The sequence below is a fragment of the Salarias fasciatus genome, chromosome 22, assembly GCF_902148845.1.
Source record: "Salarias fasciatus chromosome 22, fSalaFa1.1, whole genome shotgun sequence".
Classification (NCBI taxonomy): Eukaryota; Metazoa; Chordata; class Actinopteri; order Blenniiformes; family Blenniidae; genus Salarias; species Salarias fasciatus.
The window spans coordinates 8,136,472-8,155,424 of record NC_043765.1 but is presented as its reverse complement, the minus strand read 5'-3'; the positions used below and the strand labels follow the sequence as shown (position 1 = coordinate 8,155,424).

Here is an 18,953-nt window from a genome sequence, read left to right as displayed (position 1 = left end):
AGACATGTTGTAAACGGAAAATGGTTATTAAAGCGATTTTTTTTTTTTTAGCCAGTTACAGCATAACCAGCGAGTTTTTATTTATGCACACTATGATTATGCAAAAATTGGACAATAAAGTTAGTGAATATTGTTAAAGTATATATATATTTTTTCAGAATTGTAATTCATTAATGGTCTTTTCAACTCAGCCAACGTTGCATAAAATCCAAGGAAACTGCTGTAATTCGTAAGATTAATAGTTTTCTATTTTCAAAAATATATCAGCATGTCTATATATCAGCTGGCATCTAGGATGCGAAATTAACTTTAATGTTCTTCGCGGTTTCCTGTAGTTTTCCGGTACAGTTTCCGGTTATGTCCTGGTGTTTTGGATTAACTGGTTTCCCTGTTAGCTGATGATAGACTTCCTTTACCAGTCCTTCCTCCTGCTCCTAATAACGATAACAGATAATTAAAGCTCAACAGAAGCCCGGAGCCGTCATGGACACTGGGATTTAACTGCATTTGCAATAAAGTTTCAAGACACATTCATGTCCCATTTAACAACACCTGCTGTGCTACTAGCAGCAGAGGCTGGCGCTAAAGGAAGTTAGTCACCACTTAATAGGGAGACCAACCAATCCGAAACACTTAAAGCGGCTACACTCAGAGTTCTCCTCCACACTGTAAACATCACCTTAACTACCCAGGTTTGGACTCGGTAGTGTGCAGATTCTAACGAAAAGTCAGTCTCGGAAGGAAGACGTTAGCAGCCGGTCCTGTCACCGCTACAGGTCACCGCCCAGCGCTGATTTAACGGATAATTTAGTTAGCTCGTTAGCTAGCATGCCGCTGCCTCCTCAGGTCAGAAAAGTCCTCCTGGATTAATTTATTCTCGCCATGACTGAGTTAAGATGTCGCAAATCGGACAATCTGGAACGAGATAATGAAGAAGAAGAGGAACAGAAAGAGCAGCTCACGAGCCGTATGTTTGAGCTAAGTTAGCAGAAATGTCGGTTTTTGTCAGAGCTGTGAGAGATGGGCTGATTGTGGGTTTCCTGTAACATCTGTGCAGGCGTTGATGAGCTGAATGGATCCAGCGGTGGAGCAGAGGAGAGCCTGCAGCAGAAAGATGAGGCTGAAGTCAAAGATCAAGATCACGACGCGGACACGCCGCAGTCCTCTGTCAGAACATCCAAGAACTTATCTGCACGTAGGTGAAAAACTACAACTCATCACTGCACTTCACACACTGAGTCAATGCTTTTCAATGGAAGCCTGGTTGAGATGGAAAACTTATTGTAATAATCTGAATGAAATATCAGATTGTGATCATACAAAACAGGAATTCACTGATTTTTGAACTTTTGAATAAAAAGTTTCTCATATTCCATGGGCCAGAGGTTGATTTGTCCTTGTTTCCTTATCAAAAAAGAAAACAAATTGTTTGACGGAAATCTAATCTAGTCTTTCATGAGGCATATTCCCTTATTTAACACTTTGTAATGCTCTATGTAATTGTACTGCCTAAGTTTCATCCATGCACACAGTGCATTCTTTGATATGTCTACACAGTGCCTGATAAACAAGGGATGTGCCAGACCAAGGACAAGCTGGTTACTCCTTGCACCTGCAGACTGCAGGAATACACACACACACACACACACACACACACACACACACACACACACACACACACACACACACACACACACACAGTTGTTTTGACACTTATCCAGGCTGACCTTGGAATTCTCTCTCTCGAGCACTCTTTGCAGCACAGACTCTGCAGACACTTCTCTATTGTAGTAAAACCTATGCCAAAGTCATCTATCTCAATATCCTGTCTTTTCTTGTTCATTTCACTCCGATGACAATTGTTACAGTAGTTATTTTTTTTTAAGCATCTTTCCATTTAATTGCAAAAGCCATCTGTAAAAACTGATGAATTTGTCTGTAAAATTGTGCACAGTCTTGGTCAACATGTTAACCTGAACAAGTGTGACATGTGTGTCATTGTGCTCATGTTTGTGCTCCTCAGCAGGTTTCCTGCAGCGTCTGGTGAGGGTGTTTTTTGGATGTCTTGCAGCAGTTGCATGTGGCATGCTGTATGCCGTGTATCTGTCCACATATCATGACAGGAAGTTCTGGTTTTCAACACGGCAGGTGGGTGACCCCGTTATCTTTTAGTCTTTTTATGTTTTGCGTTTCCTCTTTTATCACTGTGTATCATCAGCTGTAAACGTTTCCTCTGTGTACGTCTCAGGAGCTGGAGCGTGAAATCACCTTCCAGGGAGGCAGCGGGTTCTATTATTACTACTACACACACATGTTGACAGCGCCGTCTTTCGAAAGAGGTTCATATCTACTCCGGGATGTTTTCAAATAGTAAGCACCAGAAAGCAGGCGGTAACCCTGAACTGAGTCTTATTGTGTTTTCCAGGGCTTTACGAGCTGATGGTGGATAACCGCACTGTTTCAGGCCAGACAATCAACGCCGTGGAGCGTTTATCTCTCTATCCAGAGCTCATCACAAGCTTCATATACAGAGTCACAAACAGTCAGGTGAGGATTTCTTCACTTCCTGAATTCATTGTTTCACTGTCAGAAATTGACAAACATGGTTTGTGGGCCAAAACTGGCCCAGAAGAGGGTCCATTTAGGCCACTGCGATGAAACTGAAAACTCTAAAGGCTGCAAAGTAAACGTCAATTACAGATGAGTGTTGGCTGAGGATCAAGTGTTTTAGTAGGACTAACTGCCTTGACACAACACTGACACTCATGCTGAGAGGTCCGTGATGCAGCAGAGGAAACTTCCTCTCTGCTAGTGATGTCGCTTCAAAACCAAAATGTGAGGGTGAGTTTAAAAAAAAAAAAATATTCATGTTGGAGGCTGCAAAAGTCTGTTTTTTGGCATTTCGCTGTATTTTGTTCATGTTTTTCTGAGCATGTACCTCTTTGCACTAAAACAAAGGGAGAATAAAAAGTTGCCTAAAAAGATTCAGTAGAAGTTTTTTTATGCAGTAATTTCACTGGTTTGAGCAAAATCGGTTATATTCCCAAACTGTGGTGCAATGAGGTAAGTCTCAAATAAAATTAATTTATAAAATCTATAACATTGAATGTTTCCTTCACACATTTACCCGCTGAATATTGCTATAGATTAAAGCTCATGTCCAGAGTTTCCAATGTATGTATCATTTTTTAACAGAGCTTAAATGTGTTAGTCTGGTTCGATACTATAATATTAGCATAAAGCAATATAAAAATTTATTTATGAGCTCCGCCTTCGTCTCATATACCCCCATGTTATCCCAAAAAGCGCCGGTCAGCGTCAGCCAATAGATTTCGAGCTTCCGCCTTGTCGTGCCATCAATCAACATGTGCACGCAGCCAGAGAGCACGCGCGCTCGCCCTGGCAGAGGTGAGTTAGCTACGCAGCAGCCGCCGCGCTTACCTCGGATATATCCACTGTCTGCTGAACATCCACCGTAAACAGCTAAACATGTAGGATGCTGTAGGACTCAGAGGCTCTCATTTTCACCCGACAGATAATGCGCGTGCATTATTAAAGGGGCGTGGCTTGGTCGCTCATGAAAGCAGAGGGAGGGCGGAACCTCGAGACATTGGATTAAAAAAAACCTCTCTCTTTCAAAACTCCAGACTCGAGCTTTAATGTTTAGCTTCAAAAAAAGCAAAGACATCAGTCTGGAGAGACAGATTGATGCCCAAGTGGCAAAATCTTTTTGTTATTCTACAACTACCAACCACAAAGAATAGTCAAAACACTCAAAGTCAGAAAAAAATCGAGTCTCATTTTCAAAGAGAGTCCTGACCATGAATGGCAGCAGTGTATGGACTTTGTTTTTTTTTTTAAACTGTCCTTCCCTCTCTTGGTACAGGATTTGGTGGAACCCATCTACTTCTACATCGGCGCCGTCTTTGGGCTGCAGGCGGTCTACGTCACGGCCCTGTTTGTGTGCAGCTGGGTGATGAGCGGCACCTGGGTGGCAGGCATGTTGGCTGTGGCCTGGTATGTCATCAACAGGTAAGAATATCCTCCTCAAACTCACCTTCAACACACTCACGTTTGATAGTAATTCGGCAACATTTAGCGTTTGCTTTCGTCCATTATTGGTTTTTAGTCTTACGTAATGCAGTTTCATTGTGACTTTCCGTCTGTAATCTTTTCTCTGCAGACCAGACACTACCAAAGTGGACCACGCGATCCCTCTGCGGGACAACTGGGCTCTGCCTTATTTTTCTTGTCAGGTTGCAGCTTTGACTGGATTCCTGAGCAACAACATCAGCTCTGCCACAGAGGTGAGACACACCGAAGAGACACGTAACCCCGACTCTGTGGTTTTCCACATGAGACACTTTTGATAAACAGACCTGTACCGTCTGTATCTCTCCCCTCTCCCTGTAGATGTTCTGCTATCTCACCATGAGTGCCGCGACCTTCACCTTCCTCCTGATCTGGGAACACAGTCACTATGTGCTCTTCATCCAAGGCCTCTGTCTGTTTCTGCTCGACTCTTTTGACCTGATGCCTCCTCGAAAGGTAACGCTCACCATTTCTGTTCTATTCAATACGCCAGGAGAAACGCCTTGAGATGTAGCTTCTCTTTGTACCAGTTTGAAGTTTCGCCTGCATCTTGAAATTACTTGTTGAAATTCAGTCTTGAATAAGAGAAAAACTTTCACCAATGTGGTGCTGTTTGACTTTGACTCAGGACAAGCTGCAGCTGTTAAATCACATTTCTACTTAATTGTAGGAGCAGTTATTTAAAGAAATGATTTCACCTTTGTTTTTTTTGTTTGTTTTTTTTCCCTCTCTTCGTTTCTGGAACCGACAGATGGCCGACATCCACAAGGTGTACCTCAGCTCCTTGTTCCTGGCCTACTTGTTTCAGTTTCAGAACACGGACCTGCTCAGCTCGCCGCTGCTCAGCCTTCTGATTGGCTCAGTGCTCGCGAGGTACTTCCAGGTAGAGTTAGCCTCTCCCTCGTACCTGAGCTCAGTCAAACCGTCGTCGTAGCAATCGTTCGTCTTCAGTATTGTTTTTTTGACACGTGTAACATTTCTGTAAATATTGCATGGAGTAACAGCAGTAAACTCTGTATTTTGTGTTCAGCAAAAGATGAAGATGGGTCCTCTTGTGGCTCGAGTGATGAAGCTCTTCTTACATTTCCACCTGGTGTTTACCACCGGGATCACCTTCAGCTACTTAGTTAAGGTAAATCCAAAGAAACTAACATTATTTTCTGTATTGGTTCTGAACACACCGGACTGAAAGGAGTTGTTGTTTATTTTCCAGAAACTTCTACCTGTCAGTGAAAGCGACTTCATATTGAAGTTCCTTGAAGTTAAATTTGGCCTCAACACAACAACGTGAGTTCAGAGATGTTCTGTTTTGGCATTAAAGGTCTTTGTTTCCAGGCGGTGTAATTGAACCAAATGTGATCTAACAGAAAATGTTCTCCTCGATTTTGTTTCAGCGATTTTGTCCCAAACTTCCTCTTGTGCCAAGAAAGTTTGCAGAGTCCGAGCCAGGACGTTTTTCTACGGCTGACGCAGGCTTCAGTCCTTCCTTTTTACTTCCTGGTGCTCTCGGTGTGCCTGCTGTCCACCGTGCAGACCATCTACCTGCGGCTCAGGTCAGACGCTCCTATTAACCCTACAGTCTAATTAGCTTCAGGCAAACTGGGTTTCTTCTTATTTTATGTCTTGTTTACCAAAGAATAAGATTCTTACAGTCTCTATTTTCAGCATTAAAACTACATTTCCACCTCCCTCCTCTTCAGTGGTCACCCAAAGAAAACCAACCACGTGCTGGAGGACGGGCGGATAGGAGAGCAGCCCGAGGTCGTCTACCACGTTTTTCACACCCTGTTTTTCGGAGGCCTCGCTCTGCTGTTCGACGGGTATGCCGTCATCTTTTAAGACCTTTTTTTGGACTGAATGTTTGTAGTTTGGCTTAACTGGATATCGCTTGTATTTGGTTTCTCCTGCAGGATGAAGTATTTATGGACGCCGTATGTGTGCATGTTTACAGCGTTCGGCGTGTGTTCGCCTGACCTCTGGTTGACCGTCTTCAAGTGGCTCAAGCTCAAGTCCATCCACCCAGTGGTGTTGGTGAGTAGATTATCAAGAGCAACACCCCGACGACCAGATTGCATGTTGTTTACGTTTATCTGTCACTCCTCAGTCTCTCATCCTGAGCACGGCTGTTCCCACCATCATTTGCTTCAGTTTATGGAGAGAGGTGAGAATTCCAGTTATTTTTTTTTATTTTATTTCGAAGCTCTCCATGACAGACCCGCATTATATCTCTGTCCACTGCTTTCTGCTTTCCCCGCAGTACTGCCCACACGTCATCGCAGAGCTGACCGACCTGCAGGAGTTCTACGACCCGGACACCGTCGAGCTGCTCAGCTGGATCAAGTGAGTAGCTCATGGTAGCATCAGTGTGATCATGCTTTGTCAAATTTATTTCTTGAAAACACGCTAAAAGAGTGTTTTCTGACCTCCCTCCAGGTCCCAGGCTCCGGTGGCGGCCGTGTTCGCTGGCAGTCCTCAGCTGCTGGGGACAGTGAAGCTGTGTTCAGGCGCAGCCGTTACCAGTTTGCCTCTTTACTCAGACGTCAACCTGCTGAAGAGGACCGAAGACGTGAGTGTGGTGCAAATTTTCTTTTTAGACGTATGAAAAGAAACAAAAACAAAATCAAGCACCTGATGCCTGAAATGATAGGCAAGTTAATAAAATCATCCTCTAAATCGATTTGAGCATTCAGTCTGCTCTTGCTGTGGGAGAGAGATGTTTTACCAAAAGCAGCGGATTCTTTCTGTCATGCTCCTGCAGAGTTACCAGGTCTACGCCATGAGATCTGCGGAGGACGTCTACAAGCTGCTGACCGCTCAAAAAACAAACTACGTCATCATCGAGGAGTCGATTTGTAACGAGCTCACTGTCAACAAGGGCTGTCGGATCAAAGACCTGCTCGACATCTCCAACGGACACGTGAGTGTATATGTGCCCAGCTCATAGAAATAAAGGTTTGATCAGGATAATATTTACAAACTGACATTTTTCTCTTTTCCTGGTCAGGTTGTGTACGACAAAGGAGAGATTTACTCCTTCTCCAAGCACGGACGCTTTTGCCACGAGATAAAATTGAACTACTCGCCGTACACAAACTACTTCACCCGCGTCTTCTGGAACCGCTCGTACCACGTCTACAAAGTGAACTCGGTCATCTCATTTCAGTACTGACAGCTGCTCGGCCCAGCCCAGCCCCACCCTCCTGTTACACTTCCTATCTCCCGCACACTTTGTTTTTTCTTTAGAATAAATGTCTGATCACTGCTGTTTGGATGCACTGGTGTCAATGATGAAGCTGCTCAACCAGAAGGACAACAGTCGGCCCAACACGCCGCTGCGGTGGACACACTCTCCGACATGTGGGGATATGCCACGTTAGTTACTGTAGTTTTGAAGCCATGTGTTAATGTTACTGTTGTCTGTTCAAGTATGAAGGAGCCAATCAGAGATTTTGAGAATCCTTTAAGATACTTGGATTATTTATGGTTTTTAAAAGCTTCACTCCTTTAAAAATGATACCTCTCCTCTTAAAGCTCTATCATAAACACCATATAACCATGCAGTAATCATTTAACAATGTAGTGATGTTATGTAATCATGAAACACCAAAATCAACGCTGTGTCGTTGATCCAGCTGCCACATTTTGGATGCTGGCCTTCTGCCAACTTATGCCACACACACACACACACCAACTACTGTACTCTGAAAATGAGTGCAGGAACTCCGCAGGTTCTGAGAACATAAGGATATAATATTTCCATGTCTATGCCTAGAGTCTAGAGTCAAAGGGCTGAACAAGAATTGCTGGTCATATTCACATCAGCAACGGTTTCTCCTGAGATCTGTGTTTTAGTTCATGTTGGTATGTTACCATCAGTGTCAAACTTAAAATTCAAGTACAGGTTCACAGAGCCTTTGATGTCATGTCAGAGCCTATGGTGCGAATCATAGCTTATCTTAATCCGTTTCTTTGGATTTTAGGTCACTGGTTGTCATAATCATGTTTAGCATATTACTTAAATAAAGACATACAGCACAGACGAACCTGACCTTCAAAAAGTGGAATACGTCTGAAAATTGCAATGTCGTGAATGTCATTTCTTGTTTTTGGTCATTAACTATTTGTTTCCTCACGAAATTCTCATGCATGTAATTTTTTTTCGTCTCCATATGTCTTTCCCACTCTGTTCAGCCAAAATGACACCAACAGAAATGAGATATTGGTGTTTGTGAACTGTTTTCAGCAGTGTCTATTCTGCTCATGCCACACATTTTAATGGCTGTGTAGACTGGTTCCAGAGTTCATTATTATATGTTCTCCTTGTCTGGATGCCTTACTTTGAGAGGTCAAGAGTTCCCACGTCTTTTTGTTTCCCAGTTACATCTCAAACAGTTTCCTGTCAGTCTATTGATTGTTAGTATTTAGTGATGAAGTCCTCCTGGTGCTATCATGCAACCATCACTCTGGAAAGAAAGCCACATGGTGCGTTTTACTGAAGTACTGTTGGAAATTAAAACTATGTTTTAGTTCATGACATAACAGTAAAATCTATGAACTTCTTTGCGTGTGTACTGTACTTTTTTTTTCTGGTGTTCAACATTAAAAGAGAAGTACACCTAGGGAATTTATCTACAAATATGTTTCAAGAAAAAAAACATTTCACAATCTTCTCAAAACGATTGAGACAAAAAAGTCAAAAATCAGGTCAACTAGAGTTGGTCATATGTCTTAATAGCCTCACTCTTTAGAAATAAAGGTATTTCTTTGTGTCAAACTAAATCCGAAAAGGGCCAGCACCCTACATGTTTTTGCTCTCTTCCTGCTGCAGGCACCTCAATCTCATGTTGATGTCCTCAGGCTTGAAGAAAAGCCCAATTATTGCAATCAGCTGAGGTACAACTAAAGAGAGATCTAAAACATGTAGGGTCACCAGCCCGAGGACTGGAGTTTGACATGTTTATGTTGAAAGAAAAATGATTCTACGAATAACCTTTTGCTGCTTAGGGTTTGCTAACCCTTATTTTTTTTATCACATTCATCATCCTGAAATGATTAATAAATGAGTGTATATTATAACAGCCATGGTGCTGCGTTCAAAAAATATTGGAATCAGAAAAATCTTTACAACCATTCTAATATTTAACCTTGTCATTTTCTCAAAAGTTGCTCTGTCATAGTGATAACTGTGTCCTCGCGTTATGTGAATAAGATGCTTATTATTTAAGAATTTAAAAAGTGAAACAATGGGAAAAGCTAAAAAAAAACGTTCATGAAGCGTTTGTTGGGTCAAATTTACTATTTTTAATCAAGTAACATGAACGCTGCATAAAGTATGCGCAAACATGGCGCATGGAGTGTCATCTCGATCACGGAGCGGAACCGGAATGACGGAGAAAGCCAAGAGGAGGCGCAGAAATGTGAGAATGGCTCCAAGAAGCTGTCTGAGCTGCCTCTTCTGATGTTTTATTTTTTAATTTTTTAACCTTTGTGTCCTCTTTTACCTCACTATAACGTGTTAAGGTGAGACATTCGTGCTTACGTGAAGCGGGGCTACGACGAACTTTAGCTAGTTAGCTTCAATTTAAACTACTGTCCCTAAACACAACAGAGAATGGGTGAGCTAGGGTGCGTTTGATTTCTATACAGTGGCAGCGCGACCTGATTGATTTCTCTACACTTAACCATCCCGAACGAGCTAACTTGTAGTTCCCGCCCATTTGGGACGACCGATTGTATTTCTTAAACATACTTTCTCACGTCACAGTTCTCGAGACGCTGCTAATATTTAGCTCCATTCATAGAAGATGTGTTTCTTTTCTGGTTCGAATGTCAGGAATGATCAACTCTAAAAACCTTGGCAGTAGCAAAGAATTTGACAAGAACTGGAAAATTGTTGAGAATTTAGCCTGAATATTTTACGTTTGTAGTACATCCATATGTTTATTTTTGTCTATTGTTTTTAAAAATTCTACACATGTACATTTATAAACTAAAAAAAAGACGATCACGTATGTTTAACATATTGTTATGATTTCTACCTTACAGACCTGGAAAATACAACTATTCCATTTGATTCCCTGCTTCCCTGCTTGTAAATAAAGCAACACCATAACATCAATATTCTATAAAAAAGACCAGATTGTCAAAGTTCCCAAGGTGACAGTGATGCATTTAGCCAAAATTAACATGTAATTTAATTTACCAGTCCAAGCAACAGTATTGTTCATTGAAAAGCTACAGAAGGTGAGTAATACTGAAACCAGGTGTCAATTTTGAGTAAGATATAAACAACAAAAGGTTATTGAGATGGCATTATTGCATGCTGTTGTTTATTGAAGCAAATTAAAATTGTGTCTTGCATATTTGTTTGCAGTACAGGAGGATGAGTGCCGAAGCAGCAGACCGGGTGGCTGCTGCCATCGGCAGTCGGCCAGGCACTCCTCTGCAGACATCCTGGTTCGAGTTCCTCTTGGATGTCAGTTTACTAGAGAAGCACCTTCAGAAATCAAACCCAGGTCAGCTTTTACTGATTCTAATGTATCCTGTCGATTGACCTGTGCTGGATTCGTCTTATTTTTATTAGGTGTGAAGGATAGACGAACACAATTTAAAATCTGTTTCATTTCTTTACAGATCCGACACCAGTGCAGCTGATCATTCAATTTCTGGAGCAGGCTTCGAAGCCCTCTGTGAACGAGCAGAATCAGGTGCAGCCTCCAGTAGACAACCGCAGGAATCGTACCCTGAAACTTCTCGCTCTCAAAGTCGCTGCACACATGAAGTGGGATCTGGATTTGCTTGAGAAAGGGTGAGAGGAAGACCATTCATAAGTCATTATACAGTTCTGTATTGGTAAAAGTGAATGCAGCCCTTAAATATTAGCTGGGCTTTAACGCATACTGATTATGTTTCTTGTATGTGTAAACCCATGAACAGCTTTACAAAATGTCTTTGAACTGCACATTGACATATATAATTGAATAATTTCTTTTGTATTTTCCAGTTTGACCATTCCAGTATTAAATATGTTACTGAATGAGCTCCTGTGTGTGAGCAAAGTGCCACCAGGGGTGAAACATGTGGACCTGGACCTGTCCACCCTGCCTCCGACTACTGCCATGGCTGTCATCATCTACAACCGCTGGTGAGGAAAGAATCAAAGAGGGCAAATAAAACCAGTTTAACACTTTATTACATTATCACATTGCCTGAGTCACAAACTCTGACTGTAGATGAACCGCAATTCTTGAAGCTGATACAGTTAATGTAAGTGGTACTAGCTGCTTTGATATCTGCTGTATTTTTAAACCATCCTGACTATTTTTATGCAGAAATTTGTTGTAAACATTTAAATAATATCATTTGGTGGTACTTTGTGTGATATGATACTTTCAGACCCTGAAGGAATGTGTTTTGAATACGTTTTGCTGAATAAATAACTTTGCATTTTGTTCATTTTCATTCAAGGGCCATTAGGACCATCGTGCTGAGCAGCTTTCCAGAGAAACAGACCAAACCAGGACCTCATCAGATGAACATGTAAAAGCTTCCCCTTCTTTAATTTTAGCACAGTTTTCACTATTTTTAGATTCAAGACAAAATACTGAAGTACTATAAAGAAAGTAAAGCTTTCTTTCAATGCATATTAATATGAACGTCAATGTAGTTGCACAACTTTGACCTTTTACAGTGATTATAACTTTATAAATGTCTATTCATAGATTAATAGAAGTACAGAAATTAATTGAATATAAATTAAAAGAGAAGCACATTTCCATTTATATTAGAGAAACACATGATTACTGATAAGGTATTATAATATTGACATAAAAATGAATACAAAGTTTTAAATAATCCCAGTATGCCTGTATAATTCACTTGAAATACAATTATTATTAAACTATTATACAAAAAAACAGATGACTACAATCGAATAAAAAAAAACCTACGCACAAATAGCCAAAATAAAACACTTTTGGGTGTTTGTGGCTGTTCTGGCTGAAGTTTTTTTTTATTTCTAAATTGCCTCAATACTTAAATACTTGTACACATGTCAGGATCAGTGTTCAGAGACACAAAGCGCTCTTTCCATTCTTTGCTTGTTGACCCAGAGATTGAGTGTGTTCCTCTCTTGTGACTCGATGTAGGTTGAATATTGTGCAGCAGGAGAAAGAAATGACAGAAAACATCCTCACTGTGGTAAGTGAACATGTTTTGATGCAGATATATTTTATCACATTCACCTTTAGTGTAGTTTTTACTGAACATGATCTCCACAACTTTGTTATTTTTGCCTCCGTATTTTTGCTGCAGCTTAAAGAGCAAGCCAACGATTCCATCAGTGTCCTGGAAGGAGCTCTGCGGCTGAAGAAAGACTTCTACGTCCACACGCTGAGGACTCTGGACCTGCTGGCCTCCGACGCTGCCGCTAACGGAGAAACCGAGTCCTCCACTGCGGGGCTTCGTATCAGTGCCGACGAGTTACACTGTCAGGTCGGACGAGATTTTTTGTCGTCTTTCCTGTTTGCAGGATTGTTATTTTGGTTGTGGGTTATTGTAAATGCAATGGTTTGTTCCACTGCAGGTGCATTATGACTTGGGAGGTATTTTCTTCCAGCAAGGCTGCACAGACCAGACAGCCTATGAGAAAGCCCGGGACCACTTCAGGCAGACCAATGAACTCTTAAAGAAGGTAAGCCTTCTTACACAGTTGAATTCTGGTTTTCTGATGAGTTAAAGGCTCAAGTTTCCCTTTCTATCTTCAAGCTGGACTCAACTGTCCACGTTCACCTGGATGAGAAGCGTCTGGCTGGTTACTGGAACGCCTGCAAAGCTTTGACCGGAGACTGCGGCTCCTCCGACCCTCAGACGACCCCCTACGACCACATCAACAGCCTGATCCGGGCGTACAACTATCAGGTCGGAACAAACACAACGAAGACTTCGCATTCAAAACTCTAGAAATGTCACGAGCAGAGCAGAGCAGAGAGAAATAAGAAGTCCCAGAGCCTTTTGAGGCTGAATAGAGACTTTTTAACACAAATGACAACACTGAGATATTGCCTATGAATCATTGTTACATTATTTTTTTGTTTGTTATTCCAACAAGTCTCTAACTGGACCTCTCCTACAGGCCGTCATCGAAGCTTTCATCAAAGACAATGTGTCCCGGAGTTTGCCAAATCACTTCAGACGCTCTGTTCTCAGGGAGTTCATGTACAAAGTTCAACAAGGGTGAGGCCACAGCAGCAGCAGCAACATCTTAGTTCAGCTTTTAGTTATAAAAATGTGTCATAATCTTCATGAGCACAAGATTTTTCTTTACTGCTGTTACAATTCCATAAATCACCTCATTCTGTAGCTTCATATTCTTTGCCTGTAGTTTATGTCTATAACTAGTCTGGGAATTACGGCTGAGAGAGCCATGGACGCCTCATCCTGGCAGCGCTGTATTTGTAAGAAGTTGAATAGTTTTGAGAAGAATGTGTGCAAAAGAGTAGCAGTTAACTTGTGTTGCTAAGTTAAGTTGACGCTGTTTGTGCAGGGAATCGAGCCTCGACGAGGTTTGTCACAAACTGTGTGTTTGTAACGCCATCCGGGACGCTCTGGAAGGAGAAGTCCTCGGCGTGCGTTTCCAGCAGCTGCTTCTAAAACCCAGTAAACGAATGGTGGACTTCATTTTAGAGGTGAGGAAGCTTTAAATATTAACAGTAAAGAGTCAGGATTTCTGTCATTTCTCAAATTTGGGAATAAAAGACAAGTCCGAATAACTGATATTCCTTCTTCTGCAGGTGTGCACCCGATCACTGGAAAAAGATCGACCTGCTGAGACGTCCAGGAGAAACATGGCCATCTTTATGAAGTGAGTGCTGCAAGAGAAAGAGTTGCATTCAGCAGTTATCTGTTATTAAACTCGGTAATCGCATGTTTCAGTGTGAGTTTGATGCAGTTTCCATCTTTTCCCCAAATGTCTGGTGGAGCAGGACTCTGTGTGAGAGCTTGGAGGACCTGTCTCTGGTCTTCGTGGTGTCGTCACATAAACTCTTCATGGAGCTGCTGAAAGAAGAGGAGCGGAAGTTGCTGGTGGAGCAGATGAGGAAGAGGTCGGCCACCGTCAACCTCAGCGCCAAGCCCCTGCCTTCTTTTTACGACATTCCAGGTAGGAGCAGAGTTTTCTCTCACGCCTCACGTTCGTCTGGGCGCAGCGTCCTCAGCGGGTTCTGGTCTCCGTCCCTCCTCAGCCTCGGCCAGTGTGAACATCGGGCAGCTGGAGCAGCAACTCATCCTCTTGCTGGAGCCACGGCGGATCAGACAGATCCTCATTGAACTGCACGGCATGGCCGAACGACCCTTCTGGAGGGTCAACAGCAAGGTCAGAGGTCGCGGGAATCACACGATTGTCGACATCCAGGGTTGTATTTTACATGAGTAGTTTAGATCTCTGCTTATGAAAGACTTATGTAGATGAGATTCTTGATTAACTGTTCCAGTTTTAGGTTTGTTATCACTTAAAATGCAAAAGAAAACCTGCATAAATGTATAAACTGCATTGCATCTTGTGCTTCCAGTGGGAGGTTCCTCCAGACTACATCAATGTGATTCTTGGCATCAAAGACAACCTGACTAAAGACCTGGTTTACATCCTCATGGCTAAAGGACTCCACTGCATATCGATAAAGGTGTGGTGTGTGTTCATCAGGGCGAGCATCGGTTTGTGAGTAGAAAGGTTAAACGTGCACGGTGTCTCGCTCCCGCCTTCAGGACTTCGCACACGCCCGGCAGCTTTTCTCGGCCTGCCTGGAGCTCGTCACCGAGTTCTCCCCGAAGCTCCGGCAGGTGATGCTGAACGAGATGCTGCTGCTGGAAGTGCGAGCGCACGAGAGCATGGCAGCCGAGGGCAGCAAGGAGCGGCCGCCCCCGGACCTGGTCAGCAGGGTCAGAGGTTACCTGGAGATGAGGATTCACGGTGAGCAACCGGAGCTGTCGCTTCCAAAAAGCACTTCGTCTCTGAAGGCTGAAATGATCAAAAAGAGACCTGAAATTTTTCACTTGAAAAATTTAACGGGAAAGAATGTACCTCTCAGATTTTTTCGTTTTTAGCTTGAACGTTGCCTTCACAGAAACATTTTAAACAGAGGAAAAAAAATATAGAAAATGCTGCAACAAGACAAAATCTAGTCACCACAGTGTTCAAAGGAACCTTCCCAGCTTTTTGCTCAAAGTGCAATATAAATCACAACCACCACACACTAGAAGTCCTCTTTTTTTGAGTCCAAACACAGAAAACAAATGTATTTGATAATCACATTGTGGTGTGTGTGTCCAGATCTGCCCCTGCGCCAGGTGGTGGGAGAGGAGTGTGTGGCCTTCATGCTCAACTGGAGGGAGAACGACTACCTGACCCTGCAGGTTCCTCCGTCACTGGTCATGAACAACCCCTACATCAAGGTAACGCCTCTTTTTTTTTTTTCACATTCAATAATACTGTTGATAAATATAACAAACGCTTCAGTCAAAGTCATACATACAAAGGCCGCCACTTACAATCCAAGTGTCTGTTTGAAGCCGTTCAGATGTCGTGCCGTTGTCTCTTCCCGGCAGCTCGGCCAGCTTCTGGCCTCCACCTGTAAAGAGCTTCCAGGTCCGAAAGAGAGCCGGCGCACCGCCAAAGAGCTGTGGGACGTGGTGGTCCAAATCTGCAGCGTCTCCATCCAGCACAAGAGGAACAGCGACGGCCGGGTGGGCCTCATAAAGCACAGAGAGTCGTCCATGGGCATCCTCCACCGGTAAGACACACACACGTCTGCTCCATTGGTTAATATGGAGAATAACTGTCATTGATTGTTTCTTCATTTCTTCTTTAGGAGTAAATTCATCACCTTCGTTAAGAAACTCAGAGTGAGTATCAAACCTGAAAGAAGCTGAACAGCAGCAGCATCGAATGTCATGGGTTTGATCTGGTGTCTTGCAGGAGCCGCTGGTCCTGACGACCCTGATCTCTCTGTTTGTGAGGCTCCACAGCATCGTGCGGGTACCGCTCCATCTTTAATTCTTCAATTTTTAATGGCTGGATTGGTCTTATTGTAGAAACAGTGATGAGACAGTGGCGGATTCAGTGTAATTCTGAGTGTTTCCGTTGGAGTCAGTTAATGTAGAGGTAATGGAGGCGGTGCGGCTGCAGCGGCTCATCAGCGAAGAGCTCTGAGCTCCACCGTCACCATATTGAGCAGATGTAGAAGGAATTGTTGAATTCAGGGTTGTTTTTTTTCCCCCCTCTTCAGGATGACATTGTTAATGAAGTGACGGCAGAACACCTCTCCATCTGGCCGTCCTCGCTTCCAAAGTAAGCACTCCTTTTCATTTTCAGCAATTCAACACAACATTGAGTTTTTTTCCGCATGATGAAACATGACCAAACCAAAAAAGGACATTTATACAACCAAAATTTAAATCAGAGGTTGGCCTCCAGTTAAATGTCCACCGACAGGATGTCATGATTAGCCTACAAATTCACCTTTATTTTGTCTTTTTGGTTAAATCTGAATTTGAGTAAAGATATGTTTGAGCTCAGCTGAATTTTGCAGTATCCACTGCACCCAAAGCTTAAAACACATCTCCACCTTCATTCTGTGTGTGTGTGTGTGTGTGTGTGTGTGTGTGTGTGTGTGTGTGGCAGCATTCAGGCGGTGGATGTGGAAGCCGTGGCTGTAACTGTCAAAGAGCTGGTGTCCTACGCTCTCACTCTGAACCCAAACAACCAGTCGTGGCTCATCACTCAGGCCGACATCTACTTTGGTGAGCAGCACTGAACTCGTTGAAGTCCATTTAAAGGAGTTCTCCGGTTCTCCGTTAACGAGGCGTCCTGTTTTCCTCCCTCCGCAGTGACCAATCAGTACTCTGCTGCGCTCAACCTGTACCTGCAGGCCGGAGCCGTGTGCTCAGACTTCTTCACTAAAGCCGTTTCCCCTGATGTCTACACAGACCAGGTAACAACTCTCCACTCTGCCGCTGAAACAGAACAGATATTGTTGTAAACCAATTCACAAGATCAGGTGTGCTCTTATTTTTAGTGAATGAAATGAATGAAATTAACTACAAACTGTATATATTGCATACAAGCACATAGTAACACCACAAACAATGTTTATTTGAATATTTAATAATGGAAATGTTGACATTTCACTAATATTACATATCAATTCCTTCCCAAACCGATGATCTAAGTCATTTTTTCAGCAAAACCTTCTCTTTTTGCCCGTCCTTATTAAATAGCTGAACAGATTAAAACATTTTACTAACAGTACACCTGCATCACGACTGACTCGGGCCTTTTGTTTTGGCCTACATCACATCATCATGATTTTATTAGACATCTTTTATATTTAGTTCTGTTTAAACTTGGTCTCAACTTTTTCTCTTTATTTTACTAAAATGTTGCAAATAAACGTCTTATTTAAGAAATCTTGTAATGCATTATGTCCAGATTCCACAATATTGTGCTATTCCTCTCATCATGTGTTTGTGTTCCAGTTCGTGTTCTAATTCTTTGCTGTTGATCACAGGTGCTCAAGAGGATGATCAAGTGTTGTTCAATGATGAACTGCCACACACAGGTCAGAGGTCAAACCACACTCATGCTGACTGATTTCATACAGATTGAACAGCTGGATGAGAAATATCTGCGTTCGACTCCCTCCAGGTTGCAGTTCTGTGTCAGTTTCTGCGAGAGGTGGACTACATGACGGCGTTTAAAGCTCTCCAGGAGCCCAACAGGTAACAAGCAGCACCACGCATCCGGTCACGTGACCACCTGCGGAGACGTTTCCTAACGTGTGTGATGTTTTTAATGTATCGCAGTCACGATGCCATGGACTCTTTCTACGACTACATCTGGGACGTCACCATCCTGGAGTATCTCACTCGTATCCTTCATGACGTGAATGAGATCCATCGCTTCAAAGAAACTGTTCTTTTTAAATAAAAGCCCAAATAACTGCATTATATTAATACATGGTTTCTGTTTGTTATATAAAATTCCAGCCTGAACAACAACCTGACAATGCTGATATTTGCTGTGACGCTTTAATAAGTGGCTACAGGAAGGTTGAAGCTCATCGTAGCGTCAGCGGGCGATAAGCAGATCACCATCGTTATGTCTTAAGTGGTTACTTCTATTTTGCCTTTCTTCCCCCTGGTTGCTGGGTGAAAATCATAATCTTTAAGTAAATCTGGATCTCTGCAGTCTGTTTCCCCCTTGACTGTGCTCAGATATTCACCACAAACGAGGCGAGACCGAGAAGAGGCAGATAGCGGTAAGTCTGCAGAACACTTCAGAGCAGCGAGTTTGATTTAAAACCTGCTTCTACACACACACTTTACTTTTCGTACTGTTCAAGAAATCCCTCAACATAAACAACCAAAAGCCTTTAGAAATTGTTAAATGAAACTGATATCAGGCTGAATGTGTGAACTTTCAGATCAAAGCGATCGGCCAGACGGAGCTGAACACCAGCAACCCGGAGGAGGTGCTGCAGCTGGCTGCACAGAAGAGAAAGAAGAGATTCCTGCAGGCCATGGCCAAACTTTATTTCTAATAGTGACACAAACATCAACACGGCGTCGTAGGAATGTACATTTTGTGTTAGAAAATAAACTCCAAAATAAATAGTTGGTCATTTGTGCTTGAAATCATTTGGAAGGAGTTCAAGATGCCCTGAGTAACACAAACAGTACATGTTAGGAAACAGATGAACTGAAGAGGATGTTTCTGTTCAGCAGGGTTTTAAATAGAAGTGCAAACCCAGCGTTCAGTTTCCAGGTCGTCAAGTAAAGCAGGGGGAGTAAACACTGCACTGTTTTTC

General features: G+C 42.7%; 2 protein-coding genes across 5 annotated transcripts; both read left to right on the top strand.

Moving 5' to 3' along the window:
- Positions 1–638: 638 nt before the first annotated feature.
- On the top strand, positions 639–7,356 carry LOC115409945 (probable C-mannosyltransferase DPY19L4). 2 transcript variants are annotated; one of them, XM_030121304.1, is made up of 19 exons: positions 639–967; positions 1,058–1,195; positions 2,027–2,148; positions 2,249–2,339; positions 2,426–2,547; positions 3,887–4,032; positions 4,184–4,307; positions 4,414–4,548; positions 4,844–4,975; positions 5,123–5,224; positions 5,306–5,379; positions 5,487–5,645; positions 5,793–5,912; positions 6,003–6,123; positions 6,197–6,253; positions 6,350–6,432; positions 6,526–6,658; positions 6,851–7,009; positions 7,097–7,356. In XM_030121304.1, exons 1-19 carry the CDS (start codon positions 883–885, stop codon positions 7,259–7,261), a joined length of 2,268 nt encoding a protein of 755 aa, XP_029977164.1. In that variant the 5' UTR covers positions 639–882; the 3' UTR covers positions 7,262–7,356. The 2 variants fall into 2 exon arrangements, with proteins under 2 accessions (XP_029977164.1, XP_029977162.1); XM_030121302.1 differs by having other exon boundaries at positions 2,024–2,148.
- A 2,112-nt stretch (positions 7,357–9,468) lies between these two features.
- On the top strand, positions 9,469–18,930 carry ints8 (integrator complex subunit 8). 3 transcript variants are annotated; one of them, XM_030121083.1, is made up of 29 exons: positions 9,479–9,612; positions 10,138–10,335; positions 10,466–10,607; positions 10,726–10,900; positions 11,096–11,236; positions 11,560–11,631; positions 12,240–12,291; positions 12,406–12,585; positions 12,677–12,784; positions 12,859–13,011; positions 13,226–13,326; positions 13,637–13,778; positions 13,884–13,954; positions 14,076–14,251; positions 14,334–14,464; positions 14,661–14,771; positions 14,854–15,058; positions 15,419–15,540; positions 15,694–15,878; positions 15,957–15,990; positions 16,064–16,123; positions 16,374–16,435; positions 16,769–16,887; positions 16,975–17,078; positions 17,655–17,705; positions 17,792–17,865; positions 17,950–18,014; positions 18,361–18,404; positions 18,570–18,686. In XM_030121083.1, the coding sequence occupies exons 3-29, from the start codon at positions 10,475–10,477 to the stop codon at positions 18,684–18,686; spliced, it is 2,988 nt and encodes a 995-aa protein (XP_029976943.1). In that variant the 5' UTR covers positions 9,479–9,612; positions 10,138–10,335; positions 10,466–10,474. The 3 variants fall into 3 exon arrangements, with proteins under 3 accessions (XP_029976941.1, XP_029976943.1, XP_029976942.1); XM_030121081.1 differs by lacking the exon at positions 10,138–10,335 and having other exon boundaries at positions 9,469–9,509; positions 18,570–18,930; XM_030121082.1 differs by lacking the exon at positions 10,138–10,335.
- Positions 18,931–18,953: the final 23 nt, after the last annotated feature.